Here is a 26,908-nt window from a genome sequence, read left to right on the forward strand (position 1 = left end):
AGTATTAACTGGCAGTTAAAATTGAATTATTCTGCGTTACTTTAAAGAATAATAATAAGAATGTTAATTAAAGAATCCTGCAGTAATGATTGAAAAGCACAGGTATTATGTAGATTCAGGGAATAAACAACGAAGATAAAGTCAACCTCATCTACTTTTTATGCATTTCCTTTTACATTAAAACCTTTTTTAAACATGCACATAAAGACCTTTTAATCATCACTTTACAAGAGTGAAAGATACTGATATATGATAGTATCAGATTTGTTTATTATTTATACAATTTTTAACATTATTTCTTTAAACAATTAAAATTTCATTTTCTATGCATATGGTATCAAATCAAACCATCATATATTTTCTATGCATGTAGAAAATAGGATCAAATTAACCATCAGCTATTTTCTATGTATTTTCCTTTTAATTATTTATAGAAAAACTTATTCAATTTTCTCTTTCTTTATACACACAGTTTTAAGTTTCTTTTATTTTTTACATATTATTTTTGAAAAAATAGTTTTTATTGTCTAAATTCATAAAAAAAAAAGTATTATAAGAATTAAAAATTAAAACGTATTCAACTACTAGATAGGAGGAACTTTAATAAACTTTCCCACTCACTTTAAAAAAAATAAAAAGTTTAATAAACATGATGAGTTGTATTAAATTTTTAATAATTTATGTAACTTTAATATTGTGTTTAAGTTTCTAAGATTTTATTTGTCAATCTTTTTAAGTGAGTAAATAACACAATTTTTACTTAGATATTCTAAAAATTCAATTATGAACGTTTAGTTTTTGTTGAATATATATTTATTTGAATAACCTCGTATATATATATATATATATATATATATATATATATATATATATATATATATATATATATATATATATATATATTATTGTAACTAATGCATTCGGACTAGATATCTTAATACCGCTAGATAACTTAGTAGCACTTAGAGTTTTCACCTTTTATTATTGTATCGGTTGTAATTGTATCAATAAAATACAAAATTGAATAAACTAATTTAATTAAAGTAATTTTACTTCTAAAGAATAAATAAATATCATTCAACAAATGACAAACATTTTCAAAAGACTCGTATTAAGTGTGTTTTATCAAATGTTAACATTTGATTCAATTAAAATTTCCAATCAATATAATAATCAAGTAATAAGGTGAGTTTCTCAAATTCAAAATTTCTTGAGTTTCTTATGGTATAATATTTTAGTATACATGATATATAACTTTAAGTAAGAGAATACATGTTATATTATAGGTTTTTTATGTAATATACAAATCCAAATATAATTAATAAATCATCACAAACTTACAATTCCAAGTTTCAAACACCTATAATATAACTCGTAGACATTAGATTTAATCATTATAATATCATTCCATGATATAATACATTTTATACATTAATAACATTAAACACTCATATATAGAGATGTCAACGAGACGAATAGAATATAAGTAATAATTCTCTAGTATCCTAACTACTGGATAAACATGTTGCTACTATGTTAAAAATATCAAGTTGTGACTTTTTATGATATCCAAGTCCAATAAAATATGTGTTTATAATTAGATATACAACTCATTAGAATTTTAATCATGTGATATACATAATCTATTATGAGTCATCATGGCACCAAAGTTTTGAAAAATTAACTAAAAAAACTGAGATATTAATTAATTAGATAATTAATCTAATTGATTAAATACAGATCATTAATATAGTTGATTAAAAACATAATTTATCAAGAAATTAATATAATTGAATAATTGTATCCCCATAGTTTTTTAAATCTAAAAACTAGCATTCTATGATTAAGTTTTATCATTGAGCAATAGAATTCTGATTCTCTGGAAAAAAAAAAAAAGACTAAACAGACTTTTTTTTTTTTTGGAGATTTTGGAAGATTCATTTGAAGTTTATCAAGTTTCTACGATATGAATTTTGGCTTAACAAACGCTTATGTTTTCTTAGAATTTTAATAACATGTTTTTCTATTATATTCTTACTTTTACAATATCTTTAAAATCATGTACAGGAATAATTGTTTAGAAATCGTCAATTGATTTTTACAATAACTAGAGTTTATCAATTAGTCTTTTTGTTTGAAAATAATTATAAATTCTAATTCATATGTGGTTTCAGGTTGTGTTTGTCAGGATTTCTCTGTAAATAGGTATGGTTTGTCAGAGTTTAAATTCTTTTAATCTACATGAATTTTGATTTGGTTTTTCCTTCACTCTTTATATTTTAATTTATTGTTTCTATATGAAGACATATTGTTGAGTTTTGAGATGTTAATTTGAAAACTTTAATTTTCTATTGATGTTTTCGGATGGATAGTCCTTATATATTCTTAAAAAAATTATAAAGGACAATTTTTTTTATCCAAATTTAGATTTTGATCTCTTGATTTAATTTATCCGGATCTATTCAAATATGAGAATAATAGTAAAAGGATAAATTAATAGTCTTGACTTAAAAAAAAGACTAGAAAATATAAATTTAAAGAGATGAAAAAAATAGATTAAAAATAAAGTACTCTAAATTTATTTATAAACATTTATTAAAATCATATTTCTCAACTTAAATAAATAATGAGACTTATATTGTAACTTTCATAAATTTAATTTAGTTACTAAAATAAAATATGTGAAAAAATACTTAATTTTATTTCAAAGTATAAGATATGAGATTAAGAACCATCGTGCTCGTATCAGTCCATTTTTGTTTAGCATAGTAATTGAACTTAATTAAAAATGGTGGGAAAACACAGCCAATGAAAACACAGAATTAGTAAAATGTCATGCTCTAATTTTTGTTTTATTTTAAAATAAAAGAGTATACATATTTAAAATTTGCGAACTTTTCAATATTTGAAAAGACTACTATAAATAAGAATGCGGACCGGTCCATCTAGATTTGGTCCGTCCGCATTTGACCAGCAAAAATTGCAAATTTATTATCTGACCCACCCTTTATATCTTATGCATTTGACCTGCAAAAAAATGTGAACTTACTATCTGACCCATCCCCTATATGTTTGGTCCGTGAGTTCACAGGCCAATCCACAACTCGCATAAAAGTTATTTATTTTTTACTATTTTTATTAAGAAGTAAAATTTTAATAACTTATTTTTATTTAATTAAATTAGTAAAAATAAAAAATTCTAAGAATCTATTTCTTAAAAAAAAGTAATATTTAAATTTTATAATTCCTAAATTTTTTTTTAAATCCAAATGTATTGAAAATAAAAATAACTTTGATAGGACAAAAGAAGAAATGTGCACAATATTTTGGATAGACTAGATAACAAACACTATGAACAACTTGCTTGAAAAAAACACATGATATATTATATTAATGTTTCCGACTAGAGATTTAAATCAATACAAACTATATAAACGTTCTATTGTTGACTATACAAGTAATGTTAGATTTTACAGAGAGAACTTAAACTTCTTAACAATACTCAATCTGTCACTTTTTATTGCGATTCTGCAAGCTAGTCCGTTGACCATATTATATCACTCCTCTTTCAAATATTTCGAACCTAACACCAACGCCAAAATCCTTTTCACAAAATCCATTCCCTTCATTTAAATCTTAGATCTCGCTTTGCAAAATGACTTGGTCTAATTCACCTTTGCTGCTTATTGAGGCGAGAAAATTCGCATAAACACAATTTAGTCTAAGCAGAATCCGATTATAAATTTCTTATACTTTTTGTTGGACTTTGTTTTCTTATCGAGTTTGATGTTCCGAATTAATATGTTGTTGAACTTGCATTTCTTTTTTGTAGTATTTTTAAACCTATTTTAACCAAGAAATTTTTTTTGGCCTAAACTACTTAACAGACTGGTGTAAAATACCTGCACGAATATTAGGCTCTGGACACTAGGAATGCCGTAACTATTTTTTAGCTGCTGAATGAACGGTATCTGTGGCTGCAAATGACGAAGATGGTCCGCAACATAATATGCAGAGGGTTACAAAACAATTCCGCAAAGATCCGGTGATATTCCTTTATGTGCCAAGAGCTCAGAAAACTTAACCCAATCTCTGTAACCACCAACATTAACCGTAACTGCAGATATCAAATGACTTTCTTTCATAACATAAAACCAGGGTAAGGGGCAACCAACGATAAATTTAACCTCCGAACTAATTTGCATTTGTTGCACATACAAAGTTAGAAATCTGTGTACTTTCATCGATAGATTCTTCATTGACTAAACTCGACTTGACATTCACAAGGCATCAACAGAATTGAACGCAAATCATGCTCAAGACTTTAGCAGAGGATTCAGAGAAGTCGGCCAAACTTAAAAATCCTTAGGTCACACCCACCATTCTTCTATCTCACCAAAATATATGTCGAAGCTCCTACACATAATGATCTGTACCTCGCCCTTCGGAGTATACGACATTTTGAATTATATATTCAAAATTTACTCTAATAGGAAGGATGCCATAATCTAGTTCTGCAATACTTTCAGAAGAGCTCCATTAGTTGCTGGGAGATATCTGGCATCAATGAGAAAACCAATATTAATAACTAATAAAGGAATATCCAAATTACACGACTATCTTAATAAAAATTGCCCTGCTTGTACTGCACTTGTCTATTGCTATCCTGAACCAATCATTTCGAAACAGAACATTAAATCTAATAATCTTTCTTGATGAAAACTAGAAAAGTGAAGTGGGTGCAGATTACCTTGAAGAATGGTTGGTGTTGTCTGAAACTCTTGCCAGATGTTCTGATAAGCAGTGAGATCAATGTTCAAAAACTTGGCAGCAAGATATGCAGCTCCAGCAGCAATATGATGGGGTTTAAATTGAAGCCACAGAGAACTCCGAAGCCTGCAAAACAAATTCCCATCTTCAATAGACCATACAAGATAGGCACCAGTACAGCCAGAGTATTGTTCAACGCAAATAGAGATAATACATAAATAGTCAAACTAACCATCCGAGGCACCAACTTAGCATATGTTCCCACCATGACAGATCATGTCAGCTATTAGAATGAGCAGTAATATGAACTAGATAATTCAAATAATATTCAACATTCATACCAAGAGGAAAACAAAAATTTATTAACTTTTCCTTACCAACTAGAAAAGCAGCAACTCAGGAAGCATACAATTCCAAGAATCTGTGCAGGATTGCTGATAAGAGTATAACCAAACTATACCAATATCTTATACTCATCTAGAGAATTTATCAGACTTCCAGGCCCAACTCTGCCGTGGGGCTCTAAGCTCCAGAAATATTATGCAACTAAAATGAGAAAGTATGCATGGTGTGCTGTGCTGCATATTACAAACAACTGAATCTTTCAAAGCTAATGCCATATCTCCTCAATATTTTGACCTGGAGAGCCTTGTTGCTACCATGCTCATTGGAATGTTTACAATGAATGCAAACTTATTTAACAAGCTATAGAACAAAATCCAATTGTTGTCCATGTTGCAGGTGTAAAATTAGAAGTTTAAAAATCACTACAAAACATAAAACAAAAACATTCTGCGAAGAGAGAATCGAAGCAGACAGCTAATTGTCATTTTAGTACAAAAGTTACTCTATTTTCACATCAAAGTTGGCATACATTTAAGGCACAAAGAAGTACAAAGTTTGATCATTATGTACAAAAATGTCTCATGTTCCAGCACTTCAATTTGCTGCAAAAAGTGGAAGGTTATTATTGTGAGACCTGAGACGGTAGGGAATGGGTTTAGGCTGCATAGAACCACTACACATCACAACCACCTGAGACCAGCTATCCCCTTTGTAGTACAACAGGGATAAAAGGAGTACGAGAAAAAGAAAAACTTTTTCTCAAATCTTCCTTGTCCTTCATGGTTGAGCAGAGGAGATGGAGTATATTATAATTTTCACACTAGTTGTGCATAGCTTTCTATCAATGCAGGTATTAATTGTAAATCAAATTGGAGAAAGGGTAAGAGGGGCTGCTAGGACCAAACCATAGAACTAGTACAAAACTTCCTTCAGACAAAAGAAGCATACAGTGAGAGCCACTGTCTACAACCCCCACCCATCCAAGAAACGTTTTCAAGTCACGAAAACAGTTGAGCTGTTTAACTCAACTGGAAGCAAAAGCTCGTTACAAAATCAATTGAAAATATAGCAGGCTGACCACACCAATAGATAACACCTGGTACCATTAGTATTCATATTTCATGAAGATGATGAGCTATTTAAAGTATGATAAAGAGCACCCTCTCCAATCATTAACATTTTAAAACTGAGGCTGATCACTACATGCCAAATAATATGAAGAATAAAAGCAAAGTGCGAGCCACCTTCAGTAACTAGGAGAGAGACAAACTAGCATCAAGTAATCACAGAAAGTCACCAGCAACCAAAGGTGAACAGAAATGAGTAAGTAGAGGTAAATGAAGGTGTCTAGTATAGAAAAATAGGAAAGAGATAAATAGGTGAGAAATCCAATAAAAATAATAGTAAATGCCACCCCTTACTTCTCTCTCTTCTCTCAATTCAAGTTTACTAAAACACTTTCTCTTTTTTATTTCTCACCTATTTCTCTCCTCTCCACCGTTTCTCCTTCACTAGACAAAGGGCAAGTGTTTAGCACACAGGAAGAACACAAAAAAAAAACCATGAGTAACATTGCCCAAATATCAATTCATCCCTATTACTGTTAAAACTAAAAATATCACTACAGTGAATTTTCACAATTTTAACATAACAATAAAGCCAGATTCCACTAGGTAGGGGTCAGCTAAAAATTGAGTTTGAAAAATGAAAAAAAAAAAAAAAAAAAAAAAAAACTATTTCAAATGAAAGTAAGATAAATCTTAAAAACTTCCTTCCCATTACAGACTTAATGTCAACGAACAAGGAAACAAAAAAATTTAAAAGAGTGATCTGTAAGAGATGAACAAGGATATTTGAACTTTTGACAAAACATATTAGCTTTTTAAATTAGACCAAAGGTTTACATATATTTTATATGTTCTCAATATAAAAATTTGAACAATATCATCCAATCATTTAGAATGTACGACCTTTCAGATACATCAACAAATTATTGGATAGAGTGTATACATCTTTTAAGTAGGAAATGGAACAAATTCAAATTTAAAACATCTGGAAAAGAAAAATCATGTGACTGAACTAATCCATTGGAGTGACCAAAATACTCAATGTGGGAGACGAGAGGGAGGTTAAGAAACTTTAACAAATACAAAATTTGGCAATTAAACTGACCACAAGGAAAAACTTCTAAAGAGAGAATTTTATCAGCAGATTTATCCTAGAAACAGTTTTCTCCCAAATCAATATATAGACCAAGGAATAGTTTTTTTTTTTTCAATCAAGAAAAAATGAGTAGACAAAAACACTCTAACCCTCTTTAGTAAAAATAAAACAGCAGCGTAGAAAACCCCTATTTTCCTCCACGTAATAGTTGACTCTAGTTGAAAAGCCTCATTATGATCAATGGGTAACCATGAACCAAAACTTGTTCGGAACAAATATTCTTTACACTTTTTAAGACAAGACTGTTTGCCTCTCTCTGTCTCTCTTCTTTAATATCTCTCTTCTTTTTGTTAGTTTCATATTGTATTTCACTTAATTATCTTCTTTCAACCCATGTTACTAAAAATTATGGAGAGGCCTTTGGCTAATGGAAATCAACCCAAGCTACAAGGTATTGAGGATACACAGAAAAAATGAGTTGTGGGGTAGCCAAAATAAAAGTTGATGAGGCATATTCAAGGTAAAGCAATCCATCAGACGTCAGTAGTTCAACTTCAGATGTAAAACTAAACTTTTGATGATATAAGACTGTTTGCCTCTCTCTGTCTGTCTTCTCTTTGTTAGTTTCATATTGTATGTCACTTAAATTATCTTCTTTCAACCCATGTCACTAAAAATTATGGAGAGCCCCTTTGGCTACTGGGAATCAGCATAAGTTACAAGGTATTGAGGGTTACAGAGAAAAACTGAGTTGTTGGGTAGGACTCTAGTGGCTAGCTTGGGTAGCCAAAATAAAAGTTGATGAGACATATTCTAGGTAAAGCAATCCATTAGATATCACCAGTTCAACTTCAGATGTAAAACAAAACTTTAGATGATAAGACCGTTTAAGACAAGACTCTGCTTGCCTCTCTCTATCTGTCTTCTTTTTGTTAGTTTCATATTGTTTGTATGTCACTTAACTATTTTCTTTCCACCCATTTTACTAAAAAATATGGAGAGCCCCTTTGGCTGATGGGAATCAGCATAAGCTACAACGTATTGAGGGTTAGACAGAAAAACTGAGTTGTGGGATAGGGCTCTTGAGGCTAGCTTGGGTAGCCAAAATAAAAGTTGATGAGACATATTCAAGGTAAAGCAATCCATTAGACATCAGCAGTTCAACTTCAGATGTAAAACAAAACTTTTGATGAACAGCATATCAATCCGCCAGCTAAGAATATCATACAGGCCAGCACGCTAATCTTGTGAATATCCTGCAATTATATGGATGCCAAAACAATCAATATTCCATGACAGAATATCTACACACAGAAGTTGGGCTAAAGCAAAATATTGAGAGAATCAACACTATTTGGGAACCAAAATTTAGTAGGGGAGACACCAAGGTATCTTCCTCAGCCACTAGATCTCCAGACCTCAAGACATTCTATTGCTTGAGTTGAGATTTAACACCCAAAGGCCCCATGTCCTGTTCCCTACACTAGGTTTTTTATTTCATTCACTCGGTTAGATAATCGTAACCTAGTCAAAACCAACAAATGGGATACCTGAAGAGGACATCAGCCAACAGCTCAGAACATTTCATACAGATTTGATTTTAGCCAACCACGTTTTGTCCTCAAAAAATGAATGGTATAAGCAAACATCATCACTGAAACCATCAAATATAAGCCTAAAATGTATGAAAACTCACCCTTCGCTGACCAAGTTTAATGCCAGATTCACCATAACAGTCTTTGATAAACCTAATTTGTTAAGAACAGATGTGAGAGATGCATACGGATGTTGCACATTGAGTTCAAAATTCAGAGTAGTAAGTATCAACTGTTCAGCCTCGAACACCCTTTCCCGATACTGTTCAAACCAATCCTGTGAAACAACTCAAATCAAGTTAACATATAAAATAAAAATTACAACAACAATTTAACTAGTATTCAACTAAAAGGTAAATTGGATTTATCCAAAAGAAATTTTGACACATTTGAGTCGATATTCCATTAAAAATTCTGATAACTGTCTAAAATTTTACTTTATGGTGAATATCAAGCATATCAACATAAAAGTTAATAGATGCCAGGCCATTATTTGGTTTGCGTGTCTCCCACAGGTAAAAATAAAAAGAAGAGATTTCAGGTAGTTTGAACTATACTCACAACAGGTAACCGGTAGGAGAACAAAGCAAAATTTTGTTTATTTAGAATTTCACTGGACGCTCTCAATACATTATTCAAAGGGCGTGGAGCTTCCTCTGACTTTGCAGCAAGAAAAAGAGCAGCAGTAGCAATCAACTGCAGCACAGATTAAAGTTAATAGAAAATCAGCTTAGCAACAGAGATGCAACTTGAAGGAACAGTAAGTAACATTACACAATTTCAATAAAATAGCAAGCACTAACTACATACAAATCCATAACAAAATTTCTAAGAATTTATAATTATAATTGTAGAAAAATATTCATGGGTGACACGGACCTCATTGAAGCACATAAGAAAAGTAAAACATGCACTTAGAGCTATCAGGACAAATACAAACTCACAAATCTGTCATGGCATGCATGAGATCGACGAACAAAAAAACGGTGGCACAGAACCATAGATGTCCCAATTATGGTTTGAGGCCTGCAAAAGGAACATGGCGTTATGTTATGCTGGCCAAATATCAATTAATTGAATTAAATACACAAATTAAAATATTACATTAATGTGAGCAGCAATGTTCTTTTTCTAAATATATATACTGAACATATCAGGTCAGAACTGGTAGTTATTGTGAGTTGATGACATTTAATCATAACCATTAGATTAAAATTAAGTATTCAGATTGATTATTTAACTACAGATCTCAGGTGATCGTTTAAAAGCCTCACCTATAACTGTAATTAAACAAGCGATCTGACTTGTCATTTCAATCTAATGGTTATAAATGTTTTTGTATATCACAATAATGACGAGTTTTCGCCTGCTACACCCTCAATGATTGTGGGCTATATGACAAGTAATTGACTCTTACAGCTCAAGACGCATTCCAAGATTCTGAAGGAAAGCACAATAGGAGTACCGCAAGTGTGTCTCATGATGTACATCAATACCGTCTTTCCTAGATGGAGAGTATCTATCAATCTCATCCCTTGACATGAAGACAGGCTTATCATCTTCAAAAATAGAGCAGCAGTTCTTGAAAACAGAAGATGTAGAGGCATCACCATCGGATCTTGTAGGAGGAGCTTGAAAATTACAGGACGAAGGGATAATGTCATGAACCATGGGTGGAACATAGTATCTGTGGCTTTCTTGCCACACAGGGGCTGAATATTTCCTCCTTTTCAGAGATGACGGAACAGCATCATATCTAAGATAATTGGCATGATCGGCCAAGGAAAAATTGAAGGCACAACCATGGTCTCCGAATTTTGTCTGGTTATCATTGTAAACATTAAAACTCCTGGTGTGATAATTGTTTCTACTTCTTTTCCTATTGTTGCGGCCAAAGTTGTTTTCATCATAGGTGGACCAGTAACCACTATGTAAACTACGATCCTCTGCTTGATTCCGCATAAAAGACATAATTCCTGCGAAATCAAATCAAATGACCTTAAAAAAAAGAAAGACATACCATAAAATCCACTCATTTGTAGCCTAACATAATCAATGTTAATGAAAACAACACCAACAGATCATTTGTTGTTTTAACAGAATATTGCTCGCAGATTACAATAAAACTCCAATCTGATCCCAGACCAACCAACAATTAATGTTCAATTAAGAAAGAAAGATAACAAAATTTTAAATTTTAAAATTTCAACCATAAAACCTCAATTATTCCTATGGAACAAAACATTATTTGATATCGATTAATAAACCGTCCATCTAAGCATTTCTATATTCCCGATATAGAAAATGGCGACATAATTGTGATAATCAAGACACTCGGAGATCAAGAACTGAAATTCCAGATTATCTTTCTAAAACAACCGAAAAATGAACACAAAATTACGATTCAAAATATCCGAAGCCACTGAAAACAAATAACACATAATTCGAAGCTAAAAATCCATCAGGCAGATCAGGTGGAACGAGGATGTCGATATTGAAGAATCATAAATTGAAACAAAGTGATCGGCTGGGAGAAAGAACAGAATTGAAAGGCACACCTGAACGGAAGAGCAGCGAAGGCGATCTTGTGAAACGAAATTGGAAGGGAAAGAGGAATTAGGGTTTTGAAAAGGAGCAATGAGATGGGAGATAGCTTGTATTTGAAGTTGAAAAAGCAAGGAAGAATTATCTAAGACGGCAAGCATCATCCACATTTTAAAAGTTGGGTCAGATTGGTTGGTAACCCAGCCCGATCCATGTTTCTTTGGTCTTAGATGCACACACTTCTTTCGTTGTTAGCAAATATTCATATTTTTAGATTTGTATTGTATTAATATTAATATTAATATTAATATTGGACAAATTGTAAATTTATATATGTAAGAAAGAACTGTAATTTTAATTGTCTTGTTTACCTTAAAATGATTTAATATGGCTATAAATTTTTTGTCAAAATATTGATGCAACTATATAGTATTGTTTCTGTTTTGAGTAACAAATACATTAATTCTACAATCCATAAGATTATGAACTTCGTATTGAAGAAATCTATAATTTAAAATGAACATTTAAGCATGATGATGAAAATGCATTTAGGAAATTAATAATAACGGTTAATAACAATATAAAATGATATTAATAAAAAAAAACCATCAATTCCTCCAAAACAAAACACTATTAATGGATAATTAAAATGCAAGCAAGAATATATTTGTGTTTCTTCTTAATTATATGTTAGGAGTTTAAATGTGAGTAAATTCTTTTATTGACCATGATAAAGTTGTAAAGATTTCACAATTTTATTTTTTTTTAAGTTTTTTTTTTCTTTTTGTTGAAAGTGGTGTATATCTTATGTGATTTAATCTAGGTTTGTTAAATCTCATTAAAACGTATGTATTAGTTTTTACTTGATTAATTATGCATCATCAAACATTAAAATATTATATGTACGGTAAAATAATATAAATAATCAACTGTGTATATATCTAAGGGTGTGCTTGTTTTCCATTTTGGAGTTCAAACCCCTATTCATTTTGTATTATAAATAACATTTGTGTTTTACCTTTCATTCGGTCCAAAACCTTGTTAAAATTTCAAAGCAACTTCAAAATATTTTTTCGTTCAACTAGATTTTTCGTTCACCGGAAAAAAAACTTACTTTTCTCCACTGAAATCCAAACACACTATAACTCTCCTTGAATATCGGTTTATCATACAAAATAGTTAAATCATAATTTGAATACCTTTCTTTAACCTCACACAACAATAACAAAATGTATTAATAAAACAACATCAATTAACTCCGAGGTAGGACACAATGTAACTCTATATGCATTTCGTCATAATTATATAACAAATTTGGATGTGTAAAATCATCAGATAACCAAGGTATTATGTTTTAACCACTCTATATGCATTTCAATTTGTTTCATAGTGTGTATGTAACTTTTTTTTTTTATGTATGGTAATTTGCAGGTTCTTAATTAACAATAGGATCTTAATTAACAATTTGAAGAAAATATAAATTAAATATCTCAATAAAACATTAAGTTCAATTGTAAGTTATTTTTCAGGTTAGTAATATCTTATGACTTTTAATTTGGATGTTATTTTTAACTTTTGTGTATAAGGTAAGATTTTCTTATTTTCAATTTTGCTAGGACATTAACCATGACAGAAATAAACTTTATTTAAATATTTTTATATTATATTTTTATTTTAAATATTATTTTATTTGCAATATTTATTTTATTAGTTTAGTTTCAAATCACATTGATAATGATGAATAATAGATCCAATTTATTATTTTTAATATTATAATATTTTAAATATTATATTAATTAACTTAAATGAAACTGTTACATCTATTTTAAAACATAGTTTTCTTTCTTTGTTTTAATTTAAATATCAGTACTGTATAATATACTATAACATTAATAGTAAATGCATAATATTATATATATATATATATATATATATATATATATATATATATATATATATATATATATATATATATATATATATATATATATATATATATATATATATATATATATGAAAATTTGTAATGCAATCTTTTTGTATTTATTAATAAGTAAGTTTAACAGTTTTTTTTAATTAGTACCCAATTATTCGGCAAATTTTGTAGTTAACTTTTGATCTCATTTTTATTTATCTTTCTAACTTAACGTTCAATGCATGCAGGACCGTAACAAACAGTTAATACGATGCTTGACAATTATTTTGTACACACATGTATGTTTATATTGAACGGGCCTAAGCCCAAAGTCGAATCAAAGTACGAAAGATTTAAGCCTTTTGCTATTTGCACTGAATTTATTTTTACACTTCCATTTCCTATACTTTTATTATCAACATAACCTCTCCTTTTTTTCTTTCTTCTAAAAAGTACAAACCTTACTATTTTAAACTCCACTTTGTTTGTCCTCTCAATCATTTCTCCCAATTTTTTATAAATATTTCATAAAAAATGAGAAAATTTTACTTTTAATTTCATTTGACTTAGATTCTACCAAATTCAGTTGTTTATATAAATTATTATTTTCACTAAATTTTTTATTTGGTGTTGTTGCCAGTAAGAATTTGTCCATGCTTTTATCAATAAACCCAATCTCATCAGAAGAGAATATATACTTTCGTTAATCAATTCATAAACCCTTTATTATGAGATTATAGTCGAAATTTCATATTATTTTAGATCTTAGAATTACACAATTAAATCATTACACATACTTCTTGTATAAATCTCTCTTCTATTTCTATATACTTTCAATGTTTTCTTATTTATTTAATTGTCATTTTATAAAGAATCTATTACTTTGAAAAACATGGTTTTGACTTAGTTTGTTGGCAATTTTATTTATAAAGTAATTTTTTTCTAGATCTTTCGTATTTTGGATTTCTTTTTTGTTTAATAGGTTTTACAAATTAAAATAAATTATCTCTGATTTTAATTCATTGATCCAAAACTTCAAGATGATATATTTTTGTTAATAAGGGGTTCCAAGTATTATTTATTGGTTGTTGTCTTTAGTTAGTATAACATTGTTTATGTAACAGTTTTTCTCATTACAAACACTGCCCATCATAATTTTTATTTGGATAATAATATTATTTCTCCCATTTCCTTTATTTTTTAACATAACTTAATGCGAGTCATTGTTAATATATCATTGTTATTTTTTTTTTAAATAATTAATGCTAAACCACATTAAAAAATTAAAAAATAAGATGAAAGTAAAAAATAAAGAGTAATAATATAATTTTCCTTCCTATTCTATCTTTATATTAGAACTAATGTACCTGGACAGTTTTCGTAAAGTCTTATTATTGACTCCTCTACTTCATCATGTTAACTTTTGTCTAGCTGTAGTAGTTTTATTATATAATTTTCTTCGAGTTTAGTAGACTCAACTTTTATTTCTCTTATTTGAAATCGTAAAATTTTCACTTCTTTTTGTAAGTTGTTCATGTTGTTCCTGTTCGTTTAGTGTTCTTTAATATTCTAGCAAAATCTTAAGTCCCAAATTTATTAGTATTTCTTTACCTTTATTCTTCCACATCTAATAATATATTATTTATTTAAGCTAAATATTCATATATTTTTCTTCTACATTTTCTATTTTGTTTATCATTTATAATACAAGTATTTATTTTGAATAAACCATTACAATGACATATACACTCACGATTTATGTTTTTACTTTACTAAAAAAAATATTCAATTTAACCTATTTTATTTTTTTGACTCAAAAATTTTGTAATTCCGTTTCACTTATAAATGTTTTATTTTTACGATTTATACAGTACAATAAAAGTGGATTGACCGAATTTAATTTTTTTTATGGTAGAAAATTAAAGTGTTCACCCAATTATCCAAATATTATTATAAAATAATAGTTGAAATTAAAGTATCAACCTATATTTGTATATAACTTGCCAAATAAATAAATTAAACATCCAAATTATTCAAACACTTTTAAACATCATTCTAGTATTTAAAAAGATTAAATTGTAAATTTATATAATTAGAAGTAGTAAATAATTATAAAAAATGGTAGAAAAATATTACTAAAATGCTATTGGTGGTGATTTATGGGTTAACTCAACTTTAATCCAGTTTAAACATAATTAATTTATAGATAGGTGAGTGGAGTTTAGTTTAATCCATATTTTAAAAAAATAAAAGAATTTCCAAGTCAAACCGGCTCAAAATCTTTAAAGAGTAAAGATAACTAGGGTTAAAACCAACGTCTCTAAATGTCATCTTTTATTAAGATAAATATTGAAATATTCATATTATAAATATATAATTTCACGTGAAATGAATATGTTGGACCCTTGATGTAAAAGTGGAGTATAAAAAAAGAAAATATTTATAAAAAGTATAAAGGTTATGAGTGAAGTCCTAATTTGTTGTCCCGAGGACTCTTCTTGTTGATTTGAATTAGTATTGAAAGGTGTGGTATGCTATGTGACACACTCCTAACAAACAAGCCTAACTCCTCCCTAGTCAACCTTCACCATGAAGCTTAACTTGTACCAATCAAGTTGCATGGAAAATCTCCCAATCAAAACTCACCCTATTATTCTTAAATTAAAACATTTTAATCACCACCTATCCTTATTTATTTCAAAAATTAGGAAACTCTGTCTTCAACTAAATATTCTTTAGTGCTCCATTTTATCTCATTTTTCCTTTCCTTGTTTCAGCTATGACAACAAAAGTACAGACCAATCATTTTCTGCTCCTGTTTCTGAAGGGCAAAAGAGTACAGTTATGCAGATTATTCATAACCTACAACAATCACTAATTAATCAAACAGATACATGAGAGGAGCACTTAATTTTAATTTATTAACAGAAATAACAATCAAGACAAATCCTGTGCTAAGAAAGTAAGGTTATATTTTTCGCTTTTAAAGTAAACAACATGCCAGCTCAGTTTATTATGAGCTCAATAACTTGGGTCGTAGTCAAATCGAAACATTACTTCGTTTCTTTTCTCTTTTATTCATAACAGCTGTGATGGACATGAATCCTCTTTAATTTAATACAATGGTCTTATTGGTCTAAGGTCCCTTTCTCCTAGAACAGTGTAGTCACATTGGCTTGTGTATCATTGCAGAAATTATTATATAGTTTAGAATCATTAAGTGTCCATGTCTCTGACTAATCTATTGGTCTCTAAAAAAAATTGCGTGGTTTAGAATCATTACGTGTTTGTGTTTTCAGTGAATCTCCTTTTTTCTGTATAGGAGTTGCTGCATAGTTCGGAATCATGGAATCTGTATGTGTCCATGTTTGTGTTGAATCTGTATAAACTGTAGATGTTTTTTCCTCTTGAAACGTGCACGGAGCAACGAGTTTTAGTTTCACATTTCAGCCTCTTCATGTTAATTCCACACCAACAAGACAAATATGTGGCCCCTCTTTCTCTCAAAGCAACACATGCCTGGCTATCCCATATATGCTGAATTGGAAGGTACTACTACTAAGTTCTTGTTCTTGTTACATAACTCTTTACTCTTGTCTGTTACTGACGATGTTGGATAGTACATGCATATCAATTCTGAAGGGCCCCACTTGAATGATACAGGTCAAGGTGCCGAGAAGCACTAATCTTTACACTTGATGGTTAGAGGGCTCTTACTATTCCCTTCTTGGTCTTTCTGCAGAACTGTAAAAGGAGATAAAGAAATTGCTGGCACTACAAAGAAACTTGAACTGTAAAGTGTAGTGGGAGTTCAGTTGTTGAGGATAATCACTCGAGGAGCTTGAAAACATGCCATGTTGCTCACGATTTATGGATAAAATACTTTGAACATTAAATGTTAGAACAATCCAAAGCCATGCACTAATTGGTGAAATGTGAAATCTCAGGATGTGGACGTGTTAGAAAAGGTGAAGTATTAAGTGTCCTTGAATTTGGCACAAGTCTCTGCTTTGGGTAAGGATCTGCATAATTAGCACTTTAAATTAATGAGAAATCACATGTTTAAGTCTTTTGTATTTTTTCACACTGCTGTCACTTAACATTATTGTCGATCGCTTCAATAATAGTCCACGGCAGGACCACAGAATGCCCAAGGATAATGTACTTATAAACAAAAGAAGCCAATGTGTAATAATTGAAAGATTTACCCCAATGTTCATTAGCTGTCAGGAATTAATAAGAGCCTGCCCAAATCTTAAGGGAAGCTTTTTCAAGAGCTTAACTCTTGATTTCCTCTGATTAGGACAATAAACTCATTTGCACATTCAAAAAATCACAAACTCAACCAGCTGTGACCAACTTATTTGGAGGGTGACTTGGTCATTTCCTTCATATCTCTTCAATCTTTAACCCCAGTTGTCACATGCTCAGAAACTACTCTCATGTGCCCACATGCTTGGGACTCCTCCATGTTAAGTCCCTGCATGCAGGTGGAGTCAAAATAACAATCCTATCTTTCTTTGACCAAGCACTTTAATTGTAATATATGTGTCATCAGGATCCTTAAGCTTATTTGTCAAGCCTTAATATAACTTCAAATAATTTCATCCCCTTCTGTCTTTTGTGTTTCATCTTCTGTACTGCACAAACCATTACTAAACAATCTAAAAGAAAAAGGCCTACATATGTTCACTTCAAAATCTTTACCATATTCATTCATGTAATCACATGGAGTTGTCATTTTATTTTCAAGCCTTTTCAGTTTTATTTTCCTTTTTAGCAGTTAAGGGAATCCAATGTTTCAAACATCTCTTATGCCAAACTAATTCTTCTGAAATTTCAAGCATTTGAATTTTAGACTTCTTGTTCAACTTCTAACCCCACCAATATCTTCTTGCTTGATCTATATTTGAACTTTCAAGTGACACTGACCACACCAAATCTATTTAGGAGTGTGCAAGTCCTGCATTATTTTATTTAAGCAGATTAAAGACCACAGCACGCCAAAAAAAATTTATGATACTTGACAGCATAACATAACACCCTCCATTGAAAAATATATACTCCTTTCCCTCTATCAATGGAATGGGAAAGTAAAATGGTAAAAAGTAATAATTAAATTTAAACCACTCACTCAGACACACATATTCAAAAAAATATTAAAGCATGCAGACACGGGGGTTGAGGCTTGCATGCAAAGAATTGCCAATGAAAAGCTTTTGTCTTTTACTTCCCAAGGCGTCCATGTGCTGTCCCTATATTCTAAACAGAACCTTAAATCATTTGTTTCGGGTTTACCAGACCATTTGATTATTATAATCTCACCGTCCTGACAGTTAAAAGAAGAGAGATTAAAAATGAAAAGCAACATTAAAGCACTCTTCTCCCCCTTTAAAAATCTCTCATTTCTCATGCATATGCTAGAGTAGAGCCTAAGAGCACAAACCTCATCAGTTGCCAACAAGTCCACATACAATCTCACTCTCCGTACTCTCCAAAAAAAAAAAAAAAACTATGGTTTCCCTTGAACCTATTGATGGCAACCCCAGATCTAGTGATGCACCTTCAAGTCCTAGAATATCTTTCTCAGCAGAGTTCTTGGACGAGAACAACTTCATCTCCATCAGTCCAAACGCTGAGTACGAGAAAGATCAAGAGAAGGAACGTGAGAGAGCGAGGAATGGTGCCGAGTTTGAGTTCCTTTCAAACAACATGAGCAACAACAACACAGTGTTAACTGCTGATGAGCTTTTCTTTGAAGGGAAGCTCCTACCCTTTTGGCAGATGCAGCACCTAGAGAAGCTGAGCAAGATCAGTCTGAAAAGCAAGGAGGGAGAGGAGGAGGAGGAAGAGGAGTTAGAAGAGGAGGCAGTGGTGAGCAACAACAAAGAAGATAGTAGTAGTAATAGTAGTAGAGTAAATTGGTTTGTAGACGATGACCCATCTCCAAGGCCACCAAAGTGCACCGTTCTTTGGAAAGAGTTGTTGAGGTTGAAGAAGCAACGTGCTTCTTCTTTGTCACCCTCTTCTTCTTCCTCGTCTTCTTCCTCTTCCGCAAGCTCACTGGGTGATGTAGCTGCGAAAGAAGGGAAAGAAGGGTCAAGGAATAACAACAAAGAGCAGCAAGTGAAGAGGGTAAAGAAAGGGTTGGAGAGAACAAGGTCAGCTACTATTAGAATTAGACCGATGATTAACGTGCCAATTTGCACACAGGTGAAAAGCAGTGCCTTGCCCCCTCTTTTCCCACTTAAGAAAGGAAAATTAGAGAGGTAAACCAGAGATGTTGCATGCCACCACGCCTATGTTTATTTATTTAGTTTCTATCCTTTGGAATAAGTTTGTTTTTGGTTTTGGTTTTGGTTATTTCTTATATTTGTTCCAACAAATGATGTTGCCATGGTAGATTAGGTGTTAATTTGGGTGGATCTGAGAAATTACAATGTAAATTCTGACTCGTATAATCATTGGATTGTGCATTATTTTGGCCTGGGTTGGCAATGGCATCGGTAGTTTTGATTGATGAAGAGTAACGAGACAGTGAGTTGCAGTGAGATGCAGTAAGATGCAGGGTTCCTCAACTTGCGAGTCCCACATGGGCACCTGTCAGCCACATACATCTCATCGATCGATCAACGCAAGCAATTATTATGCACTGCTAAAATAATACATTTTTTCTGAATAAAAATAAAGAGAAAACAAGAGGGAGAGAAATATCAGTGTTCGCTTCTAAAGATTCACACCACGTTCAGCAATATTTGAATTCCTTCAGGGACAAGTGTCAGAATTTCTACTTCAGAAGCAGATTAAACAATAATCTTTTGAATACTAGGAACGCTGAATTGCAGTAATGGTAGTGGAACCAACCAAGTTCCACTGAAAAGAAGGCGATGGTTACGCCTTCATAAATCTGATTTTGGGCTTCAAATCAAATATACCTTCATGAATCACACCCCACGCTGGATATTTGGATATTACTCAACTAATTTAGATTCTGCTCAATAAGTGTGTGATTATGCTGATAAAAAAAATGTGTCATTATTTTTTATAAGACTGTATAAAATTGATTTATAATAAATATGATTTTCTAAACTTTGTTTTAAATACGATTAAATATGTTTATTTTTTATATTTTAATAATTAACTAGTAGTAAAAATACTATAGAAGGATTTTATTTAACTTAAAACTCCTTAAAAAATTTATTTCTACTAAAATTTAAGTTTCAATTTATAATCAATTTTTTAATGTAAGATTATTTATCTAAAATAATATTGTCTAGTATTTTTATATAATCTTAGATGATGCAACAAACATGTACTTAGATTAATGTGAATATGAAATTGAAACACTTTTAAGTGATTGGATAGTTAATATAAAAACAAGAAAAAGAAATAATATGCAAAAAGGACATATCTACAACTATATAAATTCGAATATACAATTTAGAGAACACGACTCTCATTCTCTGTGACTAATTTATATATTATCAGTATTTTCTTCTTATGTAACTAGAAAAATATTAACCCTGTAAAATCATCGCATTTTAACTTTGTATGTTCATTCGACTTTTTTAAAAACATATTAAACATCTATGAAATTAAATTAAGTGTTTGGATTCAAAAAATGAATTTATAAAATTCTAAATGAAAGCCAAGCAGCATAACTTATGAAGCTACCCCCACCGAAATAAGTAAAAATCGGGTTTCACATTTCACCTGGACCATACATAAAGTAAAGATTGAAACGTGAAAACAAAAAGTTAATTTGGGAATACAAAAAGTTATTTCACCTCCTATCATTCTTATAATGTGAAAGTTGGTTTAAAGTGATTTGTTCCTCATTATCATGCAAGGGGAAACAAAATCTTTCCGTCACTTTTTCTCGCACCCAATTCTCAAGTATCGTCTTTTTATAAATTTATGATTATATTTTCGAGTAAACAGGCCATAAGAGAAATGTTAAGATTCAAATCTCACGTTGGCTAAAAATCGATAAACAAAAAATTATGCTCTTAAATAAAAAAAAAAGGCACAATATGCACGAACAACTGCTTTTATGTCAGGTAAAAATACAAGACACGGTAATTACTCTAATATCAGAGCATGATACAAATCACAGAAGTATGAAAATAGACAAAACAAGTTATGAAAAACAAGAAAAAGCAAAACCAAAATTTTGAATAAACTAATGAATAATTACTATACAAGGATTTGTATGATACAATTTCAAATAACATTCCATTTTGAAAGGAACTGAGACTGAAACGACTGACCAATCTGAAAGTACACTCCAAGTTAATACCAGAAATCCGTATGTCCTCCTCCAGCAAGGGAAGGCTGAGATGAAGTTTGATCTTCAGTTGATGAGTTGACAAAGAAGAGCTTCCACCAGAGAATCAGAATACTCTTCTTAAGCAGTAAAAGAATAAACATTTCTTGAAAAATCAGAATAGTCGTCATCTTTACATTGGAAGGAAATAAAATCACTCAAGATGCCGGAGGGGATAAGAAATTATTTCCAGAAGTTCTGTTGGTAATAAATAAGTACATGTCAGTAAAACAACAACTGTGGTTGATGCTGACAATAAGAAAAGATAGGTCTTTACTTACCTGACATTCAGTCCTGGTTTTCCAATGAGATTTGCTGGAATTGGACCAGTCAAATTATTGTTCTGTAAAAATCTGCAACAAAATGGCGGTGGGGGGGGGGAATCATCAGTTAGCATAAAACAAATATGGAATTGAAGAGTAACTCGCAGATCTTAAGAGGGAATGACCGCCAGAATTCAAAGATACATAATTTACAAATAGCAAGTACATGAGCAATACTACTAAGCTTGTGTCACTGTATAAGCAAATCCTATTTTGTTTAAAAGGACACTACAGTATTGCTTGGTAATCACTCCCTCACTCCAAGTTATCCTCGCGCTAATTTCAGCATTCGATCATGAGAAATAAAATTTTTCCAACAAGAAAGTAAAAAGTTGTAATTTGATGAGGTGCATGGGGGGCCAGGGATGGTAAAATTGGAGTGGCACAGTGTAGACGGAAAATAATTGTAGTGAAACAAATCTTTTAAATTCTCCAGGACATGAGTTGCAAATATAATTTCTAATCGCAATGATAGCTAGAGGTGCATGAAAGAAGTAGTCAGGCATAACTGCAATTAACCAAGTACTAAAGATAAAAAAACTCGAATTCTTTAGTCTACAAATATTAATAAACTAAAGTCTCCTTGTAAGTGAAATTTCATAGATTGATCGAAATCAAAGTATCCGAGGATTGAACAATCAAGTCTCTTATTTCTTCAATAGACGTCAAAAAATCACTTTTTTTTCCTCGGCGTGCTTATTTATCAGGCCAGAGCCAAAACTCACTTAGCTTTGAGTAAATTTCTGTTCTGATTCTTACCAATCTAATCAAGCATCACAAAATAATGAGCACAGATTACTTATATAACTATACCCATAAGGGTCATAATCAATATAGTTTTACAGGTTGACTTAATTTTCTAGACATAACTGAACGCATCAAAACGTAACTGGAAAAAGGAGGCAGCTTGTAGGGAAAATTTTCACGTATTCAAATAGAAAAAAAAACACACACACAATTTGCTTGTAACCTCTGGTAAATCTAGAATAGGGTACAACTTACACTTCTTGCAAGCTGCTGATGTTCCCTAAGGATGAGGGAATTTCTCCACTGAATTGATTGTCTTCCAAGTGCCTAAAAATAAAATAACAATATGCAAATACTGAGCTCCATGAATACATTGAAGTTTTCTTGGATTTCAAACATTTCGATGGTGGAAGTTGCTTCAGAACACGACTACATGAGTTGCTTTATGATAAAAATAACTTGCAAAAATATGTTTGTTTCCATTAAATGAAAAATGGTAGACTAGCTACAGGCAGTGATGAGATAAACCATATGCTAAAAGATAAACTATCATGTCACACTTAAAATACACACACACGCCAAGTAAAAACTTACAGTGTTTCTAACATCTTTAGTGAACTGAGGTCAGGAATCTGCCCCGTTAAACTGTTATTCCCAAGCCAGCTGCAAGAAAGGCAATGATTTACTGATCATAAATTTTGAAATACTAAATTTCATAAAGTGAAATAGTAAACTAAAGAGCCTACATGTTAGTCAGAGCTGTCATATTGGCAACAGAGGGCGATAAAGATCCAGAAAGATCCATGCTTGTCAAGTTTCTGAACAAAACAGGAAACCATAAGTAAGCTATTCATTCACACAGCACAATAGGACTGAAAGGACAGGATACCATGTGCTATAACAACTCAAGTCTGATCTTACAAAGTCACTACACGGATACGTGGTCCTTCAGAGCATGTGATGCCAGTCCATGAATACTGCTGAGGCATACAGGGATCACCATTCCAATCCAGGGGTGGATTTTGAAGGCTGTCTTTTACTTTTTCCAACGCAATAACTGTCAAAAGAAAGTTACCCTTTTACAAACCTTGCATGTCCACAATTAACGTACTAAAGCACTACAAACTATGATGAAAATGTTGGGACTTCAAATAAAGAATAACCAGTTAACCAGGAGCATGTCCTGTTTTTTTTGGGCCGCCAGTGGCATGCTACCATCAAACCCTCACCCCCAGAAAAAGGATTGAGAATTTCTCTTTGATATGTGATAGGGAAAACAACTCGGGTTAAAATAGTGGTAATTGTCGAGCAGTAATGGCATTCATTACACTTCTCACTACAAATTTGTCCAATTTCAAAATCTTTCTTACTAAGCTGGTGCAAGCATGACAATGAAAAATACAATTACAGTGACAGTATACTGATCTATACGATGCTGATCTTCAATTATTCCCATCATTCATAAAAAAATTCGTAGCTCTATCATTCCTTAACTCGTCTCTTCAAAAAAATTCTCCTCCCTTCTCTCTTAAAAAAAAAGTGCAAAGCCAAACTCCTCTAATCCTTTTTCTCTAGAACTTTAGTCAACTGTATCTTAATATGAGACCGTTGTTCATATAAAGTCATTTTAAGATTTGCAATTTTGATTAGTGACATAAAAGACCTTAGGATATATATTGCTAGACAGTGGCACTGGAGGAACATAGTTTCCATCCCGTGCTTAGAAACTTGTATTTTCTTGTTGGCGAAGAAATAATGTCAAGCGTTTCAGAAATGACCCGGAGTTAAGAAAAAAACATGAAATCAAAAGCTATACCATCTCGAGTTGAAGTTCTTCCTTTAAGTGGCAGCAGATAAAAAACTTCACCGGCATTGATTAAGGGGCCCCGGGTTGAACTTGCAACAGGGGTCAAAGTTATTGTAGTAGGACCAGAAAGAGGCCACTGGCTGGCAAATACAACAGTGCCTGATGGGATCACAATCAAATTATGGTAATAAGTAATGCCATTTACGCTTATGTTAAAAACTCTTGATCCAACAGTGTTGTCAGCAAAGTATAGTGCGATGTAGTATTTAGAGCTTGGAAGTAGCGCTGTAGGCCATCTCAGTTCCAAGGACTCCAATTGTTCAGATCCTATGTGCGTCTCGAATATTTTTGCAGGTGGAAGATTCCAAAAACCATAAACAGAAACATTGTGGGTGCTTGCTTTGGCAGAACTACTCTGCTCAAAAGGCACCCATATACGGTCAAACTGATCATCAGGATACCTGAACAACAACAAAAAACCCACAATTCTGCATCAGAGACCAGGGAAATAATGCTTTCAGAATAAAAATGGAAGAGTCCAACACATTATCAGTGATTATTTATATATGAAAATAGTTTAATTAATGAGAGTCCATATGCTACCTGATAAATTTAGAGGTTTTGGTTCAAATAGTTTTGGATGAATGAGTTCTCGTCATGAACTAACTGCACCAAAACTCCTAAATTTATCAGATATTGTAAATTTCTTTCAATTATCAAGTTAAGAAACGGCTCCACTTTTCAGGGTATAAAAAAAATCTCTTAATTACCATTTTCATTTGTAACTGGATAATTTTACAATAAACAATTACATTTTCATTAAATTTGAATTCTAATTAAATTCATAAGAAAAAGTCAAATTCAGTTCGGAATTTAATCCATAAGCTTCCTTAGCTGCCTTAAAAGTTGCATTGCAACCCTATCATAAAGGTTACTCTCTTTTCTCACGACAGAGAAAAGAGAAAAGAAAAGAAAAACTCAACATTAACTTAATTAAAAAAAAAAAAACACTAAATGAACAGAGCTACAAAAGGCACTGGGTTTGAACAGTGAGGGCAATGAAAAAGGATAAACAAACCGAATGGGTGGTCCGGAGGATCCAAAACTGTGGCGCGCAAACAATGCAAGGCCAAAGCTGTTGAAGTCCGTGGTATTGTAGAGAGAATCCTCGAGAATCAAGAATTCCAAAGCAGAGATAAAGGGGTCAGAATCGGTGTAAGTATTGGAACCGATGCAGAAGTTGATGATCTTCCCCTGGGCCATGAAAACGCCTTCGTAGAAGGTGGAGTTTCCGTTGGCGTAATCTGCAGTGGTGTTGACCACGCTCCAGAGGGTCCCATCGAGGATCTGGTCAAAGACGGGTGGCGAAGGGTGATCGGCGCCGTTGACTCCGCCGTAGAAGTAGGTGGTACGCACCAAGTACTTTGCGCCGCGGTACGTGGGAACATTGTAGCAGTGCTTCTTGACTTGGCGAGGGAAGGAGCGAAGGGTTTGCAGGGTGGGGATGAGAACGGGGGAGGTGAGGGTTTTGGGCGAGCCCGAAGAGACGAAGCCCCAATCGGGGAGCCACGTGCGGTCATCGAATTGGGCCCCCGATTGGGCCCCGCAGTTTATGAGTAGACCTCTGGGAGGCGCTTGGGAGAGGGAGAAGGGGAGGAAGAGGAGAAGGAGAAGGAGAAAGAGAAAGAGGGACATGGTGGTTGAAGTGGTTGGAATGAGAAAAATGAAATGAATGAGGTGGTTAGTTAAGATTGTGATGTGATGATGGTGGAATTTGAAAGGGTCTTGGAGTTGGAGTTGGAGTGGTAGGAAAGAAAACACAGAAGAATGGAGAAGAAAAGAATATGAATATCGATTGGTTATTGGTTATTGGTTGGAACGGGTAATGATAACGCGGGAAACAAAGTTTACCGGTCAGACACCACTACTCTAGTTGTTTTGTTGGAGTAGATACACAAACAAAACATTAGTGGGATGCCGTTGACTCTTTCTCTTTCACTCAAACAGACACATTTAAAATTTCTTTTCATATCATTTTTATTAGAGTCTGAAGATGTCAAAATGATCTTGACAATGTAATTAAGCCACGGAGAGAAGGAATTTCTTTACTGAATTGATTATTGATGTGTTCAAATTAAAGGTCCAATGATGTCGTGCGCATGTGCAGTGCCGGCAATAGAGTAAAATTGTAGAATTACTATTTTTTTAGCCAGATATTTTCTTTGAGATAATATTGATAGCGAATATGGCTGCTATTGTGAATTATAGGACTCCATTCCTATATTTAATACACAGAAAGCACATAAACAATAGAAAATTATGAAAAGTATACAATTTAATTTATCATTGAAGTAGTTTGTAAAAAAGTAAAGG

At 32.0% G+C, this 26,908-nt stretch overlaps 3 protein-coding genes across 9 annotated transcripts; 1 reads left to right on the forward strand and 2 right to left on the reverse strand.

Moving 5' to 3' along the window:
* Positions 1-4,118: 4,118 nt before the first annotated feature.
* LOC114190873 (cyclin-T1-5-like) lies at positions 4,119-11,657 on the reverse strand. Of its 7 annotated transcripts, XR_014983922.1 has the most exons (9): positions 11,432-11,657; positions 10,291-10,849; positions 9,818-9,899; positions 9,435-9,569; positions 8,975-9,150; positions 5,148-8,534; positions 5,003-5,053; positions 4,751-4,896; positions 4,119-4,557 (listed from the first exon to the last, which is right to left on the reverse strand). XR_014983922.1 is itself a non-coding variant. In XM_028079937.2 (7 exons), the coding sequence occupies exons 2-7, from the start codon at positions 10,842-10,844 to the stop codon at positions 4,526-4,528; spliced, it is 1,125 nt and encodes a 374-aa protein (XP_027935738.1). In that variant the 5' UTR covers positions 10,845-10,849; positions 11,432-11,657; the 3' UTR covers positions 4,119-4,525. The 7 variants fall into 7 exon arrangements, 1 of the variants encoding a protein (XP_027935738.1); XR_003605869.2 differs by lacking the exon at positions 5,003-5,053; XR_003605868.2 differs by having other exon boundaries at positions 4,751-5,053.
* Positions 11,658-17,902: 6,245 nt separating this feature from the next.
* LOC114190255 (uncharacterized) lies at positions 17,903-19,850 on the forward strand. The gene has a single exon (XM_028079066.2). It carries the CDS (start codon positions 18,847-18,849, stop codon positions 19,603-19,605), a length of 759 nt encoding a protein of 252 aa, XP_027934867.1. The 5' UTR covers positions 17,903-18,846; the 3' UTR covers positions 19,606-19,850.
* A 1,516-nt stretch (positions 19,851-21,366) lies between these two features.
* Positions 21,367-26,410, reverse strand: LOC114191976 (Leucine-rich repeat (LRR) family protein). The gene is made up of 8 exons (XM_028081458.2): positions 25,614-26,410; positions 24,545-24,996; positions 23,650-23,785; positions 23,475-23,546; positions 23,323-23,391; positions 22,984-23,055; positions 21,940-22,011; positions 21,367-21,856 (listed from the first exon to the last, which is right to left on the reverse strand). The coding sequence occupies exons 1-8, from the start codon at positions 26,228-26,230 to the stop codon at positions 21,817-21,819; spliced, it is 1,530 nt and encodes a 509-aa protein (XP_027937259.1). The 5' UTR covers positions 26,231-26,410; the 3' UTR covers positions 21,367-21,816.
* Positions 26,411-26,908: the final 498 nt, after the last annotated feature.

The sequence above is a fragment of the Vigna unguiculata genome, chromosome 7 (assembly GCF_037176805.1).
Source record: "Vigna unguiculata cultivar grain cowpea cultivar isolate G323 ecotype 2 chromosome 7, ASM3717680v1, whole genome shotgun sequence".
NCBI classification, from domain to species: domain Eukaryota; kingdom Viridiplantae; phylum Streptophyta; class Magnoliopsida; order Fabales; family Fabaceae; genus Vigna; species Vigna unguiculata.